The 16,696-nt window shown below is 51.0% G+C and overlaps 1 protein-coding gene across 2 annotated transcripts in view; it reads right to left on the bottom strand.

Annotated features, from left to right (window-relative positions):
• Positions 1-1,638: 1,638 nt before the first annotated feature.
• The window catches only part of FLT4 (fms-related tyrosine kinase 4), a 36,857-nt gene continuing 21,799 nt past the window's right edge, over positions 1,639-16,696 (bottom strand). The window contains exons 12-29 of one of the 2 annotated variants that reach the window (XM_010155041.1): positions 16,401-16,696; positions 16,006-16,152; positions 15,221-15,352; positions 14,857-14,963; positions 14,422-14,557; positions 13,527-13,631; positions 11,904-12,017; positions 11,577-11,665; positions 11,145-11,295; positions 10,494-10,588; positions 10,031-10,153; positions 9,504-9,615; positions 9,060-9,159; positions 8,591-8,696; positions 7,308-7,447; positions 6,515-6,635; positions 5,661-5,746; positions 1,639-4,311 (exon numbers count right to left, since the gene is read on the bottom strand). The exon at positions 16,401-16,696 is cut by the window's right edge and continues 55 nt beyond it. In XM_010155041.1, coding sequence (XP_010153343.1) covers positions 4,092-4,311; positions 5,661-5,746; positions 6,515-6,635; positions 7,308-7,447; positions 8,591-8,696; positions 9,060-9,159; positions 9,504-9,615; positions 10,031-10,153; positions 10,494-10,588; positions 11,145-11,295; positions 11,577-11,665; positions 11,904-12,017; positions 13,527-13,631; positions 14,422-14,557; positions 14,857-14,963; positions 15,221-15,352; positions 16,006-16,152; positions 16,401-16,696 — 2,380 coding nt within the window. In that variant the 3' untranslated portion in view covers positions 1,639-4,091. The remainder of the gene's footprint in view (positions 4,312-5,660; positions 5,747-6,514; positions 6,636-7,307; positions 7,448-8,590; positions 8,697-9,059; positions 9,160-9,503; positions 9,616-10,030; positions 10,154-10,493; positions 10,589-11,144; positions 11,296-11,576; positions 11,666-11,903; positions 12,018-13,526; positions 13,632-14,421; positions 14,558-14,856; positions 14,964-15,220; positions 15,353-16,005; positions 16,153-16,400) is intronic. The other variant, XM_010155040.1, reaches the window with a different exon arrangement.

Here is a 16,696-nt window from a genome sequence, read left to right as displayed (position 1 = left end):
GCGGATCTGGGGGAGATGGCAGCGGGGCGAAGGGCTTAACCCAAGCATATCCGGCTTCATGATGAGAAAGACCGAGTTTTATCCTGGATGGAAATGCCGCAAAGGCCAGCTGTTTCCTAGAGGATGCGAGGAAATGCGAAGGGACGCGAAAATAAAAAGCAATAAACCTAAAATGTGCTAATGGCTTGGGCCGGAGTCGGGCTGCGCGGGGAGCGTGGCGGCACCCATGGGCAGTGGCCTCCAGGAACCAGAGCGCTGCTGCCAGTTACGCCTTTATTCGTTTCCACATTTAGATAGTACAGCAAAACTCGTAATGACAAAGGATAACAAGTACTATAGGAGGAGAGGAAAGAAAGCAGTTGTTCTAACTGGTCTGATACATAACCGTGAACTTCCAGAGGCAAGACTCCGCGTGAGTTACAAACACTCACGTACGCTCACTGGTAGGAGAACTTGGCACGTGCAAACACCCACACGCTCACCCGCGACACACCCACACGCTCACCCACAAAACACACATACACAGAGACCACGCTGCTGTACTCGCACATAACCCACGTTGTAACCTACTTGATTCGAAGGCAGCCCGCTGAAACGTCGGATGCTGCTGTAGCAACAACAGGTACCAGGTTAAAATATTGCAATATAAATGAAGTGTTACTTGATACACAGGTTTTTCTTGAGAGACGCACGTGTATTTGCAAATAGGGGACCCGGCGCTTGGTTTTCATGAGGGAGGAATGTCCTCTCAACACCAACACTTTGTAAGGAGGAACAAGACTGAGCGTAGAGCAGGAACAGTCATTTTGAAAGAGGAGGAGGAGGATGATAAATAGCTTAGCTTCAATGTTGAGTTCCAGTAAATAGCCCAAACAAAACAAAACAGAGAGTGCATTGTGAACGGAGCAGGCACAATTATCGAACCCTGGGTTTGGAAAGTTGAAATACTCCCTTGTGGCTGTGGAAAGGCAGACAACACTGTTGCCTCACAGCTTAAAACCAAAACAGACCAGCTTCATTTCACGCTCATGCTTATCTGGAGACTGTAAAAAAAAAAAAACCCAAAAGTCAGAAATAATGCAGGAGTGTGGGGAAGGGTATGAGGTTTGTACACTCTAATTTTAGTATACTTTTAGGAGAGCGAAAGTACAGTTGTCTCAACAGCTCTTCAATATCCCACACTACAATTGTTCTTCATCAGCAGGAGTGTCTGAAGAGGAGCCGGCGTTTGCTCACATCAGGGCCTCATTGTTCGTGCAATGCTGTTGACGCAGATACAATAGGATCTGATCCCATCTCCTCCATCAAGATGGTGCAAAAGAGAGAAAATAAACTTCCATGCAGTCGAATGATTTGAATGTTTCAAACTCAGATGTCACACCAGTGCTTTCCCCAGAGTGAAGCAGGGGATCGTTAACAATGGCCCTGATGAAGTAACCCTTCTCCACAAGGATGCTCGAGAGCAATTTGCAGCTGAACCTAGAGACAAAACGCAGCTGTCCTGGCTGGCTGGGGGTGCTGACACCAGCCAGGGCACTCAAACGCCTCTGTCCCCTTTCTGCTGAGGAGCCCTGCCAGTCCCTTCAAGTGTCAAGGCTTTGCTAGTACATTTCTATCCCTCACATATGGACAAGGACTTGCAGCTACTTGGGAATTCTGGTTTTCAACTATAATTTAATTTGTAAGCCTCTGTTTTGGGCCCTCTCTCAGACCAGGCTGTGTTTCCAGGCAGAGAACTGTTTCTGAAGCAGAAACTGGAAACAGGAGAGCCTGGGTCCTATGGATGCACATCACCAAGCGAGCAGCCTGAATTTAGCTCAGCCGCCTGTCACCTTCCACCCATGTGAATGCCAACGGGGAGACCCAGCAGCACGGGGCACATGCAGCCATCCTTCTGTCAAGGGAACCACCGGTTCAAAAACCAGGGCAAGATGAGGGCAAGGGAATTTGGTCTGGCCTACACCCCGTTGGCTGCCCTACTTCCTTGGCCTGGCTCTCCAGCATCTCCTGCCAGAGGATTCTTACTGAGTCATAACAATTACTTAAAGATGCTTAAATTCCTGGCAGCTTCAGGGGACACCAGTAGAAGTCAGGGAATTCATTGACACATAGAGTTTCCAATTCCACATCCTGAGCCAGTTTGGCTCAAGCTGGTCTGGTTTTTGCTTTTCACCATGGAAATCACAGCCATGTCATCCTGCTGACACAAAAAGGGAGGGGAACGTTGGGCACTCTGCACAGGCTTAGAGGATCTGAATGACAGGCATGCTTTTCCCATGTGCTAAATAAATTTTCCCGTTACACTTGTGCGGAGAACTATAATTAAGATTTGGGAAAGTCATCCATAAGGACTCACAGGCTTACAGCAGGAAACGCATAAAATCCTTTGCTGGAAAAGAAGTACAGTTTGGGGAAGTGGTACATCTGACAGGAAACACAATTTTAAAAGTCCAAACCAAACCCAACCCTTGGCTCTGTGCACAGAGGTGTGCCTGGCAAGCAGAAACTCCCCGGTGCTGAGATGCCCTGGTGAAGGAGCTCTGCCAGCCACGTGCGTGTGGGAGAAGAGAAGGTGACAAGCTGTTCAGGCGAGCCTCTTCATCCAGACTCCTCTGACAGTGATGTAACCGCGCTCTGTGGCTGAGCTCTTGGATTGTGAGCAGGATGGAAAGAAGTAGGTGGGAAGTGGTGAGGCAGCAGCACAGAAATCTGTAGAGAGAGGCTGCAGAGGTTCCCTAGAACTCTGGATTCATGTGGGGTCTTTTAGAAACAAAAGGCCCAAGTGGTGAGATGCTCAGCAAATAAATGTTTCTCAGTCCCCCAGAGACAGGCACACTGTGCTGGCAGCTCTGCAACAGAAACTGGAGAGGACCCTGTTGGGCAGTGAGTGCCTCCTTAGAGCTGGGGACCGGGGTGATAGGAAAAGTCATGGTGCAGAAGAGGAGAACCAGGGCTTGAGCCCCAGCCAGGTGATGCCCTCCATGTGCTCAGCGATGCCAACACCCAAGGGGATGCAGCCCAGGGCACCTCATTGCTGGAGCTCTGTTCCTTCTATTGTTTCCAAAACCCTTGCAGCAACTTGAAAATAAACATTTCACTCCCTAACCACTTTGATCCTTTGCCTCCCAGCAAACAAGCCATTTTTACTCTGTGTTTAGAAGCAAGCTGATATTAACACAGCTTTGCTTTAATTTTTTACTCGAGCAACAAATGATCTCAGCACTGCTCTGGGAGAAGGGGAAGGCAGACCTGTGAGTAACCTGCTTCTAGCACAGAGTATATAAACCCCTGTTTTGCACACAGCCTGCAAAGAGTCGCTATTTATCTCACTGGGAGGACTCTAGCCATCAGCTGATGACCCACTCAGCACTAGCTGTGTTGAGATGGCTAAAATAATCCTGGTGATGAGGCAGATTGACAGGTTTCCCCCCTGCAGAGATGAGATGGGTGTGGGTGTTGCTAGCAGAGGAGATGGAGAGGCTGGCACCTACCCAGAATGAACAGTGTGCATGAACATTTACAAAGATCCCTCGGGATCTCTCCGTACACCTCTTTGAAATGTCCTGCTCTTGTTGCTAATACCACTAGGAATTTCTTCCCTTTGATTCTGCTCCGCAGCTCAGCAGCTGACATCATGAGGAGAGGAGGAGGAAGCAATCCAAGGAAAAACATTCAGGCTGCACACCAGGAAAAAACTTGAGACTAAGATCTATTTATATCTGACCTGAAATGGGCTTTCCGAATGGGAAGCTGATCTGAGTGGAAGCTGGATGCTAGGCAGAAGGTGCGGTAGTGCTGAACACAGACACCCACTCGCCAGCAGAATGCGTCTGTCTGAGCCGCAGGAAGAAAAGAAACAGGAGGAATCAGCGAGACGCTCTCTCCAGTCCCGGCATGGGGAAGCTGCAGCTGGAGGTGCTGTGTGGGCCATCGTGCTGCGGTTCCAAGGACATTGGTGTTCCCCATCCATTCAGGGCAGGTTCCCTGTTGGGCTTGGGCATAGGTTGAAGGAGAAGCTCTGAGTGACCCTGATGATGCGCCTGGAGGGTGAGAAGGAATGCCTCCGCAGGCGCTTCCGGGGTCTGATGCCATTAGTACTGCTCGGAGAAGAAGGAAGCATGGAGAGTGGGGGGACTGGCCCCCTCTCCAGGCGGGGTGCAGCTGCCATCCTCAGAGTGTTCTGACAGCTCCCCGTATTCACTGTTGTAAAAAGTCTGGCCTCCAACCTGGGACCCGTACAACGGCCGACATCTGCCCCGCAGGTCCGACTGTTCCCCTGGCAGCTCTGCAGTTCGGCTGGGCCCTTTACTGCTGTGAGGGAGAGAGACACAGAAGATCGATCTGAGCACTCCTGGAAAACTTCCATCCTGCTTAGAGAGATCCCAGCTTCAGGAAACATCATCTGCTAATGCACGGGGCAGAGGCAGGGTCAGGTATGGACCTACACCTCCATATGAAAGCACACCAGGCCTTGCTCTAAACCTAAGCACAGCCTGTGTGTTTTGTGAAAAATGTGCACGTAACCCAGCAACAGAGTTATTTCAGCTCGTCTAGATACCTTTGGGAAGCCCAGGGAAGGGTTGGGACCCCAACGAGCAGGGGGAAACAAGAGACATTGCCTCAATTGCTCCTAGACCTGGCAGGAGTAACAGCAACTGATACAAACCAACAGCCAGGATGGGGGAAAGGAAATTAAGGAAGATGGTGAAGAAGATGTGGGAGGAAATCGGCAACTCCATCTCCACGCCTGCCAATATCGGGTGACTGGCAGGAACTCACAAGAGTGAGGGCAGGGGTGCATTCAAGGAGAGGTTAACGGGCAGTGTTTTCCAGGAGACGGACACCAAGTAGCCCATGGTGTAGGAGACAATGGGAACATGTCTTAGGGAAAAAAGAACAAGGACAAGAAGCAGGAGACAGTCTGATACAACAGCAGAGAGGCCACAGGGCTATGGCTAAAGGAAAAGAAAATGACCGATCTGATCTGATGTTGGAAGGCAGAGGAGGCGAGGGAGAGGCTTAGGACTAGCCCTGTCTAGACTTGAGCTGACATGGCTCGCTCAACACACTGTTATGGAGACCAAACAGATGAGCTGGACAGGTTCTCACCCAGTCCCCAAGCCTGGGGCAAGGATGTAACCATCAATAACATCCTCAGCCCCGAGAGTGCCAGCTTGATCTGCCAGGCTCAGTACCATCATGCAGGAAGTCCTGAGCCCTGTACCATCCCTGCAATGCCGCATCAGGACCCTGTAGCACATGGATCTGGGCTGGGGGAGTGAGGTGGCAGCTGCATCGTTTCCATCCATCCCATCTGCCACTGCTTGAACAAGCCCTGACCCATTTCACCAGAAAATATCAATAAGCATTGAGAACTGTTAACATCATCACTCCACTGTGCCTCATTACCTTAACGGACAAGTTCTCATCAAATGGGCACAGTTCATATTTTAAAACCCTAGGAAGCAGCAGGCAGGTCTGTTCTTTGTGCATTTTTCCCCATGTTAATATGTGCATGGACTTATCTGGCTCAGGGCCCACAGCCCTGCTGCTGCTGAGAGCCCCAAGAGGCATACCCTACCCGGAGACACCGAAAGCTGCCTCCTGGTCTCACTGGGTTTGGCAGCAGGGAGGTCTGAGTGGCTAGACTTGAGGAGTACCTGAATCCACCTTCTTTTCTGTGTCGGTTTTCTATCCTCTCAAATTCCTCAGATGCCAGAACCATCCCACTGTCTGTCTGATTGTCCTGGAAGGAAGCAACAGGAGTTATCAGTAACATCCCTGTCAACTGATAGAGTGGGGAGGAGGAATCGTTCAGGAGATGGGATCATGAGCATCTGTGACAGGACAAAGGAGTAGGTGCACTTTACCAGCATGTTCCATGGTCTTGCTGGAACTGATTTTCCTAGGGGCCTTCTTAAAAGCAGCACATACAAAGGTAGGGTTCGTGTGTGCAGTTCAGTGCCACTTTTGGGGGATAAAAAAGACTGGTCCCTGCCTGGAAGATGTATTACCATTAAATCTGCAAGAGGTGAGATTTTCCTCTGAGATTAAGGGTATGACTAAAGTTTTGCTGCCATGGAAGATGTAAGTACCAGCCCCGGAGAGGGCAGAAGGGCCCCTACTGCTGTGTGGGTCAGGATAAGGGAGTTCCGGACAAACACTCCGGATTTATCTAGTCCTGGCTGGATTTCAGTAGGATTAACCAGACCATGTTCACAGATTTGAAGAGGGTGAAGAGCAGGCTCTTGTCTGAGGTTCTTTATAGCCCTCGCTTGCAGATCTAACCTCCCTATTCCACACTCAGGCAGTACAAGCTGTCCTGCAGAGAAACACCTATGTGCCAGGTGGAGGAATGAATGTGCATAGGACTGGACGGACTGAACAGGAACGACACAGACAGACTGACATTAGATAAGAGTGATCTTCCTTCCATGATCTGAACAGCAAAGGTGTCAGGAAACAGCTGAACGTTTCTGTGCCCCCTGCTCAACTCCACTCAGATGCTACTCACCGGGTGTGCCTTGTACATCGTATGTGTCATGGGAAACTCTTCAAATGTCTTTATCCTGGATGGACACCTGATCTGATTTCCTCCCGTCAAACAACCAGGGAACGAGACACAGTTGTAGTATCTGCTGACAGAAGTGTACTGTATTCAGTAAAACCAACAGTCAATGTCCTGAGTAAACAGGACCTGAACTCGACCTCCTCTCTGCAACCAAAGTATGCAGGGAGGCGGATGACCCAAATGGTGGATTCTGGGTGGGGAATGGGCCTCTTAATGCTATATTTCTGCAGTGGGGAGCACCCAGACTTCCTGATCGAATCAGGCCATGATTAACTCTCCACTTTGGATAAACAGAATAATGTCATATAAATCCCAGGCATCACACCATCATAGCTCCCTGGAGATGAGAAGCCTAGGCCTAATTGTTTGGGTTAGTTAGGAATGGATAGGATGAAGGTCCTGCCTTAGGAGAAGGAGAAGAGACCCAGATGACACCTCCTTTCCTCATCTGCCTGACGGGCCACAACACTTAGTGGGACGTGATGCTCTAGCAGTGTAGCTGGCGGCAGGAGGAATGTCATAGGCTTACATATCAAGGGCTCTTTCTCACCAGCAAGGGAAAGTGATTTTGCTTTTATAAGCAAGATGCTGTGGCCTAAATGCTTGGATCACATCTGATCACCTGGCATTTTCCCAACATCTTGCTACTGGGTTCTCCCCATCTCCCTCAGACTCCCTTACAGTGCAGGCTGCTGGCTGCCTGCTGGGCTCTCTGCCCTTTTCAGGGGGGATTCACCTTGCTGCTAGGCTGTGGCAGCGTATCCTCATGTCAAAGTCCTCTTCATCTGAGTTTTGCTGGGCAGAGGAAGGCACCTGGGAGAAACCATCATCTTCCGAGCTGTGAGAGTCGTTCAGTGGGATGTAATCCTTCCCTTCCTGGTAGGAAGAACAGTGAGTGGCCTTAGGAGAAGGGGAGAGCTTTCCCACAAGAAAGGGCTCTACAAGCAGAAACTCTAAGAGCTGGGGAAGAAAATTTCTGGTTTATATCTTTTGTTTCTCTGGGGCAAAATATCTGGCTGGAGATTTCTGTGCCCTCTGTGTAAAGTAGCTGTGAATGTTGCGTAATCCTTCCCTTCCTGGTAGGAAGAACAGTGAGTGGCCTTAGGAGAAGGGGAGAGCTTTCCCACAAGAAAGGGCTCTACAAGCAGAAACTCTAAGAGCTGGGGAAGAAAATTTCTGGTTTATATCTTTTGTTTCTCTGGGGCAAAATATCTGGCTGGAGATTTCTGTGCCCTCTGTGTAAAGTAGCTGTGAATGTTGCAAGTACATGGAGGTGTATGTCAGCATAAACAACCCAGTCCTACGGCAGTTGTCTGTCCTACGTGGACAGGGCACTGTGCTCCCAGGGCACGTCACTGTGGCTTAGTCATGCCCGTGCTGGGATCAAGTGCTGAAAGGTTAAAGTCAGGGACGTCAGGATGAGACAAGTACTCATACTTAAGCATTTAGCTATCGTCTTATGAAACAGAACATCAAGTGAATGTTCACATCAGAGCTGCATGCTCATTGCAGTTAAAAGTCCTAGTGAGTTACTTCATGGCAGTGATTAGTAATAGTTTCACAGAAATCTGTGTATCTGACTGCTGTAATGGTACAGTTGTTTGGTTCACATGGCCCTGACATTTAGATCAGAGGAGAGAGTTTCAGAAACCCTGGTGAAGTCCTGGTTTTCATTATGCGGTTGTGTGGGAGTCAGGAGTGCCAGGGCCTTGACTCAGCTGAAAAATTTCAAATAATCATCTAGGGATTAGGCTGGAAATGCTGGAATGACGACTGAGAGAGTGCTTGCCCTGCAAGCAGTGGAACTATATTAGGATGCAGCAAGAGGGCTACCAGAAATGAGCTCTCCAGCAGCTCTGGGAAACAGACCTCTCTGATCCAGGAAACCCTGTGTTATTCCTTGGCCTACGCAAAAGTATTGCGTTGCCCAGGGAGTCAGAGGAGGGCACAGCAAGGTTGCTGGTGGTGGGAGAAGAAAGAGATATCCGGAGCTGAGCAGGGACATAAAGAGGTTTTTACCTGCTGGACATTTTCCTGAAGAAGGTTCCCCAGTATCTCCACCAGGTCAGAGAAAGTTGGTCTCTCCTTGGGATCGCCGTGCCAGCAGCTCAGCATTATACGGTAACTGCCAAGAAGAGATGCTGGTTTTGTGGCACAGAAACCCCCCTCCTACCCAGCTCTGCACTCCCACCCACGTGGTGCCCACATGTCCCTGCACTGTGAGAGAAAGCTCGGACCACTTACAAGCCCATCCCAGTGTGGTATGCAGGGGTACCTAGATAGCTCTCATTCAAACCCATCTGGCTCGCCCTCCAGGCAGCTGTCTGGAGCAAAGGATCTGTTGGCTCACCCCCCACCCTGGCTGAAAGGTCTTTGCATCCCATAGAGGGGCCTGTGCTGCCCTATCCCTGGGATCTGGGAGGTTTCTACCATCCCACAGAGGGCTATGACCCGACCATTGCTGGGATCTGTAGGGTTTCGGACTCACATTTCTGCTGTGGCGTACTCAGGGGCTCTCATCCTGGTGCCATCTTTGAGCCTCTGGCAGAACTCCTCGTTGATCTGGACTCCAGGGTATGGAGATGCCCCTAAAGGAGGTTCAAATTGGGGTGAGAATGTGAAATGTGCCATCAGAAACCAGTCCTTCTGAGACTGCCCTTCCTCCTGAAACACTGGAAGATGTGGTCACTTCTCCTACAAGCCTGAGTTCTTGGTGCTGCCTGAGACAGGCCCCCCTGCCTCAGTGAGCTGGAGGCCACCTCTGCATCTCCCCATCACCCTGTTTGCGGGTGGATATGGCCTCCATATTTTTTTGGTCTACAGTGATCTTTCTTCCCATCACTCCTTGGACATGCTTTAGGGTCTCCTGCACAGCAGCTGCTACGTGGGAAGAGGTCTCCTTCAGCAGCGCGTGACCCTCATTAGCACTCACCTAGCGAGAAGATTTCCCAGAGGAGGACTCCAAAGGACCACACGTCACTCTGAGTAGTGTAGACCTTGTCAAAGATGCTCTCTGGAGCCATCCACTTCAGTGGGAGACGGGCCTGCAGGAGGGATAGGCAAGGCACAAGCGTTCAGTCAGGGACATGTCCCCGGACAGACCTTCTTGTAGCAACGGGATGAAAGTAAACCAGGGCCGATAGCCTTGCTCCTCTGTCCACGGAGGAATGGAGAGGTTTGGTTATACCAGAAGGTGGGATGGAGGCATTGAAAGGGGGAGGAAAGAGTATAAAATAAAGTCAGTTAATGACAGGTTGGGAGGCAGAAGGGAGGAGAGGTCTGCTGGTGAAGGAGGAGGACAGCATATACATCATTGGGCCAATGGCTCCTGGTCCCAGTCGCATAAGTGGTTCCACTCCTCCTTTTTCATCTTTTCCTCAGTTTATTCCATCCCCAGAGGAGTTTACGAACACCATGAGGGAGCCTAATCTGTACAGGGTTTGAGAAGATGGCACTCACACTGCCTTTCCTGACATAGTCGGGGTCCTTGTAGATGTCTCGGGCCAGGCCGAAGTCGCAGATCTTTACCACGTTGTTCTCCGACAGCAGGATATTGCGAGCTGCCAGGTCTCTGTGGATGCACTGAGGGCACATGAAGAGGAGGTGGCAAAATCAGAGGGACAGGAATCACCGTCAGAAAGTGCAGAGCATCCCCTTCCCCTCATCAATGTGAGCTGCAACAGGGGAAGGGTGGAAGCGGGAAGGAGCTAAAGACAGCAAACTCGAAAAGACATGGTCAAGGAGAGGGTGAAATGCAAAAGGAATAATTTCCCATCTTTGTGTACACAGGGCTACCTCAGACTTCCTGAGAAGTGTGAGAGAGATCACGGAATCTCTGTCACCTGTGAAGTGGCTGTAGACAGGCCTTGTCCGGTCAGGGACGCACAAAAGAAGAGGGGAGGGAAGAAAAGGGTGAACTCACCTTTCGGGATGCCAGGAACTCCATGCCACGTGCTACCTGGAAGCTGTAACAGATCAGGTCTTCCATTGTCAAGGGACTTTGCCACAAGTCATCCACTGTCCAGGAGTACAAGAAAATGATTAGACAGTGAGCGATCTCTTGTCATCCGTGCTTCTCTCCAGGACTGCGGGGTACGGCCAGCCTCTTGGTGGGATACAGCTAGTCCTCAGTGCTAACTGGACAACCAGCTCCCCTCTAGGATTTTCTGCTTAGGTGGCAGAAAGCACATGGTAGGAACCTGCTCAAGTGTGAGGAGAATGATCCCAGCCTCCAGCACACGTCAGTCAGACTGAGTTGTGGGGAACAGGGCTGGAAAGGACTTTGAAGGTCAGCTCATTATTCCTGTCCTAGGGAGGACCAACTGAGATCCCACTCAATTACCATTTCTTTAGGCTAAAAAAAAACCAAAACGGGATTTAATCCTTCCTTCTGTGTTCCTAGAGTCTATTACAAGAGTAATAGCCCTGATCAGGGACTTGCCATGCAACAGTGATCAGCTCCAAAGCTGGGTCCTAGCTCCCCACGGTCATGCCCTACCCATTCCCCAAGTTAGTTGTCTGGCATTTTTTTGGTGGGCCAGGTGAGGAGCTGCTGCCACGGCTGGAGAATTACCTTCCTGGATCGGCTGCGCTGGCCGGCTCTTGTGCATCATCATAAAGCGGTTGAAGATAGCGCTGTCGCTAGTCCCAGAACGACTCCTCCTGTCTGCTCTCACTGCCTCCACGATGGACTGGACCTGAATACGCAGCCTGGGAGACTTCTCCTGGAAAGGAGACCAAAACAAAACCCTCAGCAGGCATCACACACTGTAACCCCTGCAGTCATGAGCTGCACAGTCTTTTCCTGTTCTTAGACTGTGAGTCTGGCCTGGAAGCATCTATCTTCCACTGCAGAAAGAAATTAGTCCCCTGATGTGCACATGAACCAAGATCCCTGTAAAGCTGATCTGGTGCTAGACAGATCCCATTGTCAGATCGTTTCAGGCTACACATCTTTCTTCCCTAGGCATGGGGCAGGTCCCTGGGGACAAAGGAAGCTGCTTACCCTGTAAGGACTGAATCCTTCCCGCTTGGTCCGCAGGTAGTTGGAGAGATTTCCATACTTGCAGAACTCAACAATAACCATGAGTGGACCTGGTGAGAAGACAACAAAGGTCAGGGGAAGAGGTAGGGGCTTGGAATGGTCAGAATTTGCCCCAACTCATGTTATGTGCAGCCCTGCTGAGCTGTGGCACCTGCCCTAAGTGCACAAAGACACACCAATAACATCCCCACGTGTCCCTGTAGTCACACACATGGCCAGCAGAATGGACACGGGGGACAAGCAGTGATCTCTGGGAGCAGGCACAGCCTGTTGCCCTGGCATATTTACCATTGGGTTTGGTACAGGCACCCAGCAAATTCACCACGTTGAGGTGATTCCCGATGTGAATGAGGATCTTCAGCTCTGACATCAGTGCCTTGTGCTCACTTGCAGTAGCTCCCTCTGGAAACACACAGACCATGTCATGACACCTCCTCACAGCTTTTCACTCCCCCTCACCACCCTTCTCTTAGCAGAGCGTTAATGTGAGTCTTGCCGAGGAGACTGTGACCCCAAAGCCTCGGTACATTTTGTTATTGCATGTTTCCATATGAAATGTCAGAGCCTTGTCTGGAGCTCCCAGGATCCCTGCCATAGCACATCAGGTGCTCCCTGCAGGTGCCGGGACCCCCCCCAGAGCGAAGGACAACACAACCTGTGCCCAACAGATTTTTCCTTGTGATAGTTGTGCAGGGGAAAAGATCATTTGAGACTTACAAACCTGTTTGAATCTCTGCCCTTTTGGCCTCCGAAGAGAGATAACGAGCCATAAAACAATTTGAAGGAAAATTAGAAACAAAAGGCATCTGAGTCTTTTGATCATGACTGAAGATAGGAGCTGTCTCAGCTCAAACCTCGAATATCTTTTTTATAATTCCTCTCCATTAGCAAACAGTGTTGTGCCCCTGCCAGCTCTCTGTACTGCGTTTTCTCTCCGAGTGCCTAATTTGCACCAACTCTTGATCCTCTGTTACCCTCAGTGTTCGTTCTCTGGTTTTCTCTGCCTTTTTCATATTTTTCTGCTTCCCCATATGGATTTTGCCATACTTGGGAGTTTGTAAACTTAGTCTGAGAAGCATCCCCTTGGACTGCAGCTGATGGACCAGGTGACAGCCATGCCTCAAAGGACTGGGAAGCAACCTTGCATGGCCAGGCTTCCCTCTGCAATTGCTGTGCCGATCATCTAGACACTTGCAGTGGTAAACGCTGCTGAGGTGAGCCACGACTCGGTTTCTGCACAGAGGACACTGCTGACCAGAGACTGCCTTAGTATTTTGTTGGTTCTCAAATTACAGAATAACGTCCTGGATGCCTGTTTGAAAGTGTGGCTGTAAAAGCTTAAAATATCAGTCTGGATTGACCCGGCTTTGGGTGCAAAGCCATTTTAGCCCTAAGAGCTGCAACTTGCTTCCTTACCCAGCTCTGAACCTGGCCCATAAACATGAAATCAGGCACATTTGGAAGAAGGTAACTGGGAGCAATAATTCCTTTAGTGACCTGTCAAAGAGGGGCTCTGGATTCTTCCTCGTCCTTTGAGACAGATTTCATCCTTTGCCTCTGCAGACAGCTAAATTTCCTTGAAAGCAGAGTTCCCCAAGTTCCTGCTACTGCTCTGCTACTTGCCTCCCGGTGCAGCTGAATGGGGCTAAAGCATCCATGAGGGAAGGCCACGAGGATCAACCGTGTTGAGGCCAAGAAGCCGTAAATTAAAAGGCTGGCTGAAGCTCCTCTCCCCTAGTTCAGGGCTGGCTCAAGCTGAAAGCACCCAGGAGTGCTTGTGGGAGACATTTTCCAGGGCCTTAACAAATGCCTTATGCAGAAGACAGGCATTTACAGGGGGGCATTCCCTGGCAGATGCCTCATTCTTTGCTGTCCACACAGACTACATATTCTGCTTTGCTGCCCACATACCTTTCAGCATTTTGACTGCTACGGTCTCGCAGCTGTTACTTTTATTGATCCCAAATGCTGATGCTTCCACCACCTTCCCAAAAGCACCATGACCCAGGACTTTACCTATGGGCAAGGAGAGAGGCAGTGTGAAGAAAGGCAGGAGCAGCACAGCCAGAATGGAATGAAAAAACAAAAATCCCAACAGCATACCATGGGAAGAAGAAAGAAAACAACATCATAACGGAAAAGGAAAGAGAGGAACATGTGCCCTTCCCAGGTGGCTGCTCGCTGTCGGTGAGAATAAGAGAAAGGATGGTGGGAGGAACTGAGACAGAGCTGGCATGGACAAAGCAGAGGAAGGAAATGGCCCTGCAGAAGTGAGGGGCTGTTTGTTGCCCTCGAGCAGAGCGTGTGGGAAAGGTAAATGTGACACCTTGCAGCAGAGCAGCCAGGGCTAATGTCACTGCTCTGTGCCCCAAAGGCAGTCTGCAGCCCTTTTAACCCTCCCAGGCAGAGGGAAGAGGCTGTAGGTGGGTGTCTCAGCATGAGGAGGATAATGGATGCAATCCTGGTCCTGAACTCAGGGCACTGGGCTGTGTGCTGGGCTGTTCTGTCCAGATGCCCACTTGGAGAATATCGGGATGTATTTTAAAGCATGCTCAGAGGTCTTCTGATCTCAGTGATTCCTGTGTGGGTGCACTGGGAGACTCTGGGCTTAGAGTTAGCTCAGACCTATCCATAGTCCAACCTAAAGGGATTTCCCAGGCACAGCTGGGCTTTAGGGACTGTCTGGGGAAGAAGATGGGAGGGCTGAGGCAGACGGAAGACATTAAATAGACAGAGGTGTGTAAGAAACCTGGAAGCAGGAGTTTGAAGGGCTGGTGGGAAGCCCTGGCTGCAGTGTGCAGCTCACCTAGGCGCAGACGGTCTCGTGGGAACTCCCACTTGCTGGAATCATAGGGCAGGTACTCGCACTGCTCCTCCAGAGGCACCTCGCCAGGGTCCATGATGATGGATAGGTAGCCCGTCTTGATGTCTGCGTGGGCAGGCTGCAGAAATCAGCCAACATAAAGGGTGAGGAGATGCCTGCCTGCACTGGGTGCTGACTTCCAGAGGGGATTTGGTTCCTTTGCCTGCACTGGCCTTCCTTCCCCTGGCAAAGGCCAATCCCTGTCAGCTCCTTTACCACAGCTCTCATGCACCCTGTCCTTGGCAGAGAGAGCACTTGAAGCAACACTCAGTGACCTCCTTTTAGCAGGTACTGTCATACATCCCCAAATCACAGCAATGGTGTTGCCTCAGGCCCCCCAAAGCCACCTCCCTTGCCCTGGGACAGAGAGCCACGTACCCTTTTGATGTTACAGAAGATGAGGATAAGGAGGATCCAGAAGAAAACAGCAATAACCCCAGTCCCGATCAGGATGACAATCTCCACATTGGTCCTGTCATCAGAGCCTGTGAGATGGGAGAGAAATCGTAGCTTCAGAGGTTCCCATTCTGTGCCCCAGCTGCACCATCCCTTGTGACCTGCTTCAGGATGTGGGGAGACTGGGGAGGTGTGTTTGCCTGAGCTAAACATGTTCTGGATGACAGATCCTCCTGTGAGAGCACCATGCCACCAGCAAGGCCTGGGGGCTTTCACTGTCTTGGGGGACCCTGGTCATACCCCTACTCCCCGCCTTCATCCCCAGGGGTGTCACGGCTGCTGGTACCTTCCACAGAGACACTGGCTGAGGAGTTGACACAGCCCTTAGCGTTGCAGACGCTGCACAGGTAGAGCCCAGCATCCTCTTCCCTCACCCTCTGAATGCTCAGCCTCTGGTTGAAGTCCGCCAAGTCAATCCCTGTAAAGCACGGAGGGTTGCAGTGGTCACTCACAGGGAGGGGAATTAGTATACAGGATGAATAAGGCTCCTATTTTTTGGCTGATTCATTTTAGATGGCAGAATGCAATTGCACCAGCTGGTAGAGGCTCACTTGTGTGGCCTGCTTGTCCCAGAAATACCCTGGAGGGGTCTTCCCCAGGCAGTGTATGGAGGGGATGAAACCCTTGCAGACAATGCTGGATGGCGACGGTACCCAGGCAATCCAGCAATCCAGCTGGTGTGTCAAGCTCTGCGTCTGCTCTAGACCTGTTCCTTTCCCTCTGCAATGTGCCTGGATCCTTCCCATGCTCCTTCCATGGGATCTGGGTTGGTCCCTGCCTGAGCAGAAATGCCAGGCACTGGGCTGGGAGTAAAGAGATGAATGATTTCTCTCTCTGCTCTCCAGCTGAATGTGCACATGCACAGACAGTGCTGAGCCAGGCCCTAGGGAATAGACCTGGCCAGTAAGACCGCATCAGACTGGGCTACAACATGAATAAACCCAGAGTTCAGCCAATTCAGAGAACAGGTGCCTTTGCCTGGGCACAGCAACTCCCAGAAGCCAGCAGTGTTCAGCTCTCGAGCCGCTGGATGTGATGCTCTGCCTTTGATTCACCCCCAGCCCACTGTACCTGACACTTCTTCCACCAGTTTCTCGTCTTTGTACCAGCTGATTTCAGGAACGTGGTTGCCGTCCACTTTACAGCGCATCTCTATGGAGTCACTGATGTTCACCCAAATATCCGTCAGGTTCTGCTTGAGGCGGGGGATCTCCAGGGCTGGAGAAGCAGCACAAAGAGGAGGAGGGGAAAACGGGAAACTGATTGATCAAAGAATATCTGTGTTCCTGGTGGGCTTTGGGTCTCTGACCCCTGCCGAAGGGTGTCTTGAGAACCCAGGTGCCCTGCCTTTGCCACCTTGAGTTTAGCTTGCTTGCGTGGCTTCCCCTGGGGATGGACTGGGAAGCTGATGACAGCAAGAGCACCAGCTCTCCTCCGTCACTCCCGCCTGCCCTGCGGACCCTCACCCTGCACAGAGATGTATTTCTTGTGGCAGTGCTTCTCCCGGGTCTTCCTGTTCTGCACCTCACAGACGTAGTCTCCCTCCTCGCCCAGGGAGATGTTGGGGATGGTGAGCAGCAAGGTCGCATCATTGGAGTCGGGCTGGAATCGCAGCTCCCCCTGCATCTTGGTAGCATAGTGGTGCACGTTCTTGCAGTCCAGCACGAGGGGATTGCCCTCCTCGTCGTGGAGCTTGGAGAGGTTCAGCCGATACCACTGCAGGTTCTCGTAGGTGTAGTTGTCTGCATTGCAGCTCAGCTGT

The sequence above is a fragment of the Eurypyga helias genome, unplaced genomic scaffold (assembly GCF_000690775.1).
Source record: "Eurypyga helias isolate BGI_N326 unplaced genomic scaffold, ASM69077v1 scaffold36757, whole genome shotgun sequence".
Lineage (NCBI taxonomy): Eukaryota > Metazoa > Chordata > Aves > Eurypygiformes > Eurypygidae > Eurypyga > Eurypyga helias.
The sequence above is the reverse complement of the archived record's forward strand: the minus strand, read 5'-3'. Positions and strand labels throughout refer to the sequence as shown.